The following is a 6,960-nucleotide window of genomic DNA, read 5'->3' on the forward strand; positions in this document are numbered from 1 at the left end:
CGGGATCTTTCTGAAACATACACGCTTAAAAAGCGATACCTAGTGTCGGGCCTTAGTGAGCTAAGCATGGATCTGTATAACTATCTGGGTGCCGCGCCCCTTCACATCTCTCAAACATGAATCGCTTCCAGGGAGCTCTGTGCGGAAGAAAATGGTAGAAGACGAACAAAAAGAAAAAGAAGAAAGATAGAACGGAAGAAAGGAAGACAGAAATAAGAAGAGGAAGACACAGGGAAAAAGATCCCAGCGTCCCAGAAGAAATTGAGGCGACAGATACCTATCGCACTTATTGTAGGAATGTAGATGGTAGTAAGGCCCTACTGGAGAGATGCCTGTAGGAGATCACACTGATGTAGATTGTCTAGCATATCCAGGCGCTCATAGTGGTGGTATCTAGGTAGGTACCTGACTATCTACTCCGTATGTACGGAGTACATTGACCTGCTAGGGAGCTCCACCTATCTTCAGGTTCAATCAGTCACTATACCTAATGAGGTCAGTCGAGTGTATTGGACCCGTACTCCGTACAGTGTATCTAATAGTAGATACAGGGTACGGACATCGGCGCTCGATCTACATCGGCGGCAGTGGTGGTAGGCAGGCGTGGCCAGGTACCCCTGACACCGGCTGGAAATTCTCCTAAGGTCCTGTAGCTGTACTATTATTCGTCTGCCTTCTTTCCCATGCAAGCACCCGGGGTCGGCTGCATGGAATCCTGCCTTCATCCAGTTTGACATATTTCTCTGTGCAACCATTACGATGAATGATATGTTGTGTGTGATTAGTCCTGCTTTCTTGGGTGCCTTTGGGAAATTACGCTTGTTTTTCTTTGCTGGTATTCACCTAGCTCCTGTAGTTCCTGCAACTTTGGTACAGTACCTACCTACTGGGAATGTATGTGATAGTACGGAGTAAGCTCTCCTCCATTGTTGGCCTCTTTTTCTTTCTTCCTATCTTGTCTTTATCCGGATATCTGCCTTCCGCCCTACCCTAGCTACACTTTGTCTTACGGGTTGCTCAACCATGCAGGGGTTACCCTGAAAATTGCATTCTTGGAGCTTAGGGTTAGTCCGTCGAAGGCAACTCTGCCTTGCTAGGATCTGGAGCTAGCCCCATGTACATGCAGTAATAGGTAGTGATACTTCGGTTCGAGGGACTCAGTGACTGACAGCTGCCAAGCTAAGTTGCCTGTATGCTTACTACTGTTCGACAACCCTGGCCTTTCGGGGGGTTCAAGGGTATGGATATGCTGTGTAGGTGTTGGGAGGTGGGGGAACTCTAGACCACTACATGGACTTGACTATATCCTTGTAAGATTCATGGTTGGTTTCAGGTGAAGAGGCATGGTAGTTCTTGTGCATAGTTCTGGCTCTTCCTGCCAACCACTCCGTATTAAATTATTTCCTCTTCTTTCATCGCCGCATGGTAATCCCATTTATTCCATATTCGTGTTTCTGACAGATGATTTGGAGAAGGCATTGCACTGATTTTAACTGATTTTAATCTTATTGAGTTGGTCGTACCCGATAGTTATTCTTGGTATCATATAGATACAGTTCGGAGGTAGAATTCCTTGACCAAACCCCCGGATGATACTATTGTGTTTATTGCTATACTTTCACTCATCCTCATTGCTTTTTCACATGTCGCTACCGTTTGTTGCTTATGAACACCTACTTAGACCCGTGGCCTGTACAATTAAATCAGTTTCAAGGTCCAAAATGGCACATAAATTTCCTTGTTTGCCCCCTATACGCAGGCAATGAATCATGGTCTTCCTTGCTGACCCGCAAGTACCTAGATCTACTAAATTCACCCCGAATGGAGCCTCCTTTCAACAGACAAAAACCTAAACCTGCATGGATAGTGAGTATTCTTATATGCCCTGGTGCCTGCAGGTTGTCTCAATCCGGTTGAAACATAGAGAGCTCCCTTTCTTATAAATGCCATAACCTTATTTCTGTAACTTCGAGCAAAATTTGCGGACAAAGCGTCAATCAATGAAAAGCCATGCGTGAGATAACACATCCAAGTTGAAGTAAAGAAGTCAGACTACAGTGTATGGTTTGTATACCGAGACACTATTGAGGAGGTCTATACACTATACGGTAAAACTGGTAGCTTCTGGCGTGTTGTCGTTGATTTGAACCGCTTGAATCAGCTCGCTACCCTGGTGCAATCAGACGATGTTGACAGGGTCCACGTATTACCTTGTGGCTTTGCGCATCTCGGAATCATTATATTATGCGACCAGAGATAGAGAGTATATAGCTGGAAGAGGCCTGGAGGTAGTCTCTCTGCAGAGATGTGCCTTGGAATTTACTAGGCCTGTCCAACCTAAGCAGGCATGTGGTTGGCCCAGCCGACCGAAGGCTTGGATATCTTGCCATTTGACATGGGTGACTGCTGGATGGTCCGTCTACTTGAAGGCTTGTCCGAAAAGAGTCATTACCGTTTTAACCGAGTCTAATGGTGTGGTAATAACCGTTTCAGGCGGTATTTAGGAACACTGCTGTAATGGCAGGTATATCAGGACCCAGCTTGTATACTGTACCGTTGGTGCTCGGAGCCTGGCTCCTATATACAGCCATCAGGGCCCAGGAGGAATGCCATTTTCCAACCTCAAGATACTAGGAAATCGGTTCAAGCAAATACACGAAAGAGTATTCTAGCAGTAAACCAGCCTTCTTGCTTTCGACGAATGCCTCATTCCAGCCCTAACATGCCAAGCAAAGAGCTGTTATCGGAGCAACCTATTTGGGTGGGTGCTATTGAACCATAGTTCTAAGGCTGATCATAACTGCCAATGGTTTGGCCGTATTTGTGCCCTTGAAAGTAAAAAGCTCATACACCCCTTACCTATGAACGGGGGACGTACTAGCGTGGCTTAGCTATTCGACAGCTGATACGGTTTATTCGGGCGCAAACCCTCCCCTTATATGGGGTGTCGGACATGCATATTGTTTGCAAGTTGAATAAGCTTGCAATTGGGGTGAAATGAGCAAGACTTCATTGAGCTCTCCAACACACATAATCAATATAAACTTCTTGAGGACCTCCTGTATCGCACAATTTGGTTCTTTGCAACAGATACAGAATAGAAAAAAAAGGAAAGAATGATCCAAGTATTATACATCCCAGAGTCATATGTCCATTAACGGCGTAAAAGCAAGTAATATACATCAGCCAATTCATAAAAAGAAAAGCAAACCGCTCCTTTAAATCATGGTCTCGTGGATAAACAGCAACAGCCTAACCGAATAAAGGCGGGAGCAGCTGCTGTCAGTTTTCATAATCATCAAAGTTCTTATTTCTCGCCACCATTTGCCATTGACATCTGGCAGCAGGTTTCCAAGGTCGAAGTGTATAGACCAATAGGGGATGCTTTAGTGCAACAAAATCGACTCTCTCACTTTGCTTCTTTCACTCCCTCATTTGGGAAGTGCCATTCGCAATTGAATCATGCGCGGTCGAGATTCTGTGTCCTGAGAGTGCTATTGAATCTCACCAGGTCTCGGATGGCCCACCTCCAGCCGTCTCCGAATTTCCCACGATCCTGAGTGGTCCATTTATCGACCTTGCGCCTCCACTTTTCTTCTTCTGCACGCTGGCGCCTGATAAACTCCGGACCAACATCGAATTCTTCCGTTATGGGCCATTCGTCTGATGAATCTTCGTAGCTGCGGTCATCACTACTGGCTGCAAAACCGAGCTCATCGTAGGCACCTGACATTCGTCCATTCAAGATATTAGTCGTCTCCTTTAGGTCACCAAGGCCAGCAAAAACATCGTCTTCATCCTGAATAGCCACAAGTCCATCCTTTTCGGGTTGCAATGGTGCTAGCTTGAGCCAGCACATGCGTTTCGGATCAAAGACCATCCCACCAACAACCTGTACGTTTTGCATTGCACCTATGTTAGTGATCAGAGCCGGGGTTGGCTTTGGTGACTTCGGCGATATTGAGCTAAAGTCCTGCACCAGGTTCTCATTCCCTTCCCAGCAAAAAGAGTTTGGGTTGTAGCGCATGCCGTTAAGGACTAAGGATGTCAGTACTCTCCGAAATTTCGTGAAGAAGCTTAACTTACATTTTGGTTCTTGCACTCCTGTACCCATGGGCTTGATCAGTTGGGGTTTGCATCCAAGCACTGAAGTAGCTCTGTGTTTCTTGCTCCGGATAGTTGCCGAGCTAGAAGGTACCCGCGAGACACTTGTAGGTTTCCAATTTAACCCCAGAGGAGCAAGCGGGTGATGATCCCGACTTTTCGGGGTACTTGTCATTGAAGCAATGCGTTGTTCTCTTGCGTTCCTTGAGGCATTCGTGTCCCGGGCGAATCTCGGCGTGACAGTATTAAATTTCATTGTAGAACCCGGCGTGGTTTGTTCGCTTGTACCATCTAGTTTTGCCGAACTAGACTGACCGTGGCTCAGTTTACTCCTGAGTGTTCTCGGAACACCTCGTCCCGAGGGATGTTTCACAAATTTTTTCTCTGCTGAGGAGGATGTAGGCAGATCGTCAAAGAGCGCCAATTCAGAACCGTCACCGAAATTCCGCCGCCGGGTGGGCCGAGTGAGTGTTCTTTTACTTGCAGCAACCAAGTTCTCTGGACTTGAATCATTCGGACCTTTACCCATTGAATCATGGCGAGTAGATCTTGACAGTCGAGTTCCAGACCCCTGGATGTTTAACAAGTCGCTAGGGCCATCTGAATTTGAGCGACGATTGTGTCGATGGCTTTTGACACTAGCATGGTGCGATTGCTTTTCTGAAGCACCGGCTGGAATGAAAGGAGCTTGATGCTTACGGACAAACGTTTTCGCGTCATTTCCAATGCGGTCAACTGGGGTCTTAGGTCTGGCGTGGTAATTAGGTATGCCTGGCCCATCTTGAGGTATGGGCGGGCTCTGATTGATTGAGACGGCCTGGTTCATATTTCGTAAGGATGGCATTGAACGCTTAGTCCTTAGTAGTTGCCTTCCTGAAGATACACGTTCGCCAACAAAGGCGTCATTTGATATGCCGGGCCCCACAGGTCGTCGACTAGGAGTTAAGGGGATCTGTGATGATGACGAAAACCCAGAAGGGAGGCTGGACACGGATGACTGTGATGAATGACCGCCGGCCCGGCGCTGCGAGGTCCGAAACCTCGACAGAGGAGCACCACTCTCTGACACGGTTTCAAGATGTGTCGAATGGGGGCGGTCGTGACCGGAAAGACGTGGGATTCGAGTCTTTGGGGAAACTGCCGTGTTCATAAATGTGATGGTAGTTGTTGAGTGCCGTGCAGGACTTTTTGGAATCTCCGTTTTACACTTGACGTTCGGATTTATCGATAGCCTGCGAGGATCAAACACCTCGCCGCCTTCGATTTCAAGCTCCGAGAAGAAGTCATCTGTGCCGGGAGGCGCTCGATCAACCGAGGCCACTTCTAATTGTATAATGTCCTTACTGGGCGGTACTTTTCGCTTCTTCAAGGATTCTTCCAAGTCGAGGGGCCCTTCTGGAATGATGAGACCATCAAGGCCTTCATCTTCGCTTTCAATAGTTAGACAACTAGAGGTAGTCGGGCTGACAACGGAAACCGACGAGCTTGGATTTGATATGTGATCCCTCGCAGTGCCACCGAATCGGACCCCGATACTGCCTTCTGACCAGTCAACGTCGAAGTCCTCAAGGGATGGACTTGCATTTCCCACATTGGCCTTTCGAGGAGAGAGCCGGAGCAAAACTTCATCAGCTGGTAATTCAAAATCCTCTTCAAAATTGTCAGTCGAATCCAGGTCCCTGTCAGGAATAAAACTATTGATAAGTGATGCTCTCTCTGGTGACCGAGACCTCGCAACCCTAATTGTGGGGACATCGTGACTGTCAGAAACTCCGCTACCTTGTTGTGAAGTGGATGCAATTGCAAGGGCTGAATGCAGTGGAGTCGAGACCTCGCTGTCCCACAAGGATGCAGCTGATGTTTTTATAGGGCTTACGGCAGCACTACTGACTTGTCGGAGTGCTCCAGGGAAAGATGTATCGAGCGAACGCTTTAACTCTAGCGTGCTATCAGGCCCGGGGAATTCGACGTCGTCCGACCAGTCATCGATGATGTCCTTCCCCTGCTTTCGATGCCCGAGACGCTTAATGGTCCCCCCAATAAGAGCCGACCGGGGAATGTTAGCAGGCAAAGGTATTCCAGCGTTCTTGGCGGAAGCAATCGCTTCTTCAGTGACAATCTCGTCGCTGTCTAACAACTGAACTTGCCAATCCTCGTCCCCCCCGGTATTAGAATCAAGATCGGAACGTGCGGAGCGACGCGAGGAAATTGAATCCCGATGCCCAGACCGACGAATTGACGAATTCGTTACAGATGTAGCAGTCGATGCGGCTCTTAACTGAAAATCTTCGTAGCATTGCAAGTCATCGTCATCATCCCAGCACTCGATCGTTTCTTCTTCGCTGTGGCGAACCTCGAGGGTCAACGGAGCCATGTTCTCATGTCAAATGGACATATGCTGACATAGGAAGTCAAGGTTCTTGAAACCTCTAGGTGGCAGACTCGGAGCACACGAGTGCTGGAATCAAGCTGGCAAGGGGGAAGAAAGTCATTCCGTGCTGGCGCAGAGACAGGTCAGATTGATCAGACGTCAGTTAGCCCAGTCGGATAGAGGACATGTGATCTGTGACGAAAATAAACCAAGACCAACACAGTCAGAAGGGTGAGCGAAAGTCCGAAAGGCGATCCAAAAAAAAAGGGAAGGGAAGAGGGGGAAGCTGGACTGTGATGTCGCAGTCTAGATGGGCGGGAAGATCCCCTATGCCGAGGTCGAGCAGGCAGAGTCGCAGATAACGCTAGAGGCAAACGGACTGCGGGCAGAGCTGTGAACGCGAAGCTGACGATACTCAGGTGTCGTTCGAGTATCGGCGCGTGGTGCGAGGGAGAAGGGGGAAGAGAGGGGGGGAGAGGAGGAGG

General features: G+C 48.3%; 1 protein-coding gene across 1 annotated transcript; it reads right to left on the bottom strand.

Moving 5' to 3' along the window:
• Window positions 1–3,001: 3,001 nt before the first annotated feature.
• On the bottom strand, window positions 3,002–6,959 carry BO80DRAFT_427741 (putative cytokinesis regulator (Byr4)). The gene is made up of 2 exons (XM_025720094.1): window positions 4,087–6,959; window positions 3,002–4,038 (listed from the first exon to the last, which is right to left on the bottom strand). Exons 1-2 carry the CDS (start codon window positions 6,476–6,478, stop codon window positions 3,461–3,463), a joined length of 2,970 nt encoding a protein of 989 aa, XP_025572387.1. The 5' UTR covers window positions 6,479–6,959; the 3' UTR covers window positions 3,002–3,460.
• Window position 6,960: the final 1 nt, after the last annotated feature.

This window comes from Aspergillus ibericus, assembly GCF_003184845.1.
Source record: "Aspergillus ibericus CBS 121593 unplaced genomic scaffold BO80scaffold_39, whole genome shotgun sequence".
In the NCBI taxonomy this organism is placed as follows: Eukaryota; Fungi; Ascomycota; class Eurotiomycetes; order Eurotiales; family Aspergillaceae; genus Aspergillus; species Aspergillus ibericus.

Coding starts and splice junctions, on each gene's coding strand:
- BO80DRAFT_427741 (XM_025720094.1), bottom strand. CDS start 6,478: ATGGCTCCGTTGACCCTCGAGGTTCGCCACAGCGAAGAAGAAACGATC. Junction 4,039..4,086: donor AGGAGTGCAAGAACCAAAAT/GTAAGTTAAGCT, acceptor TGACATCCTTAG/TCCTTAACGGCATGCGCTAC.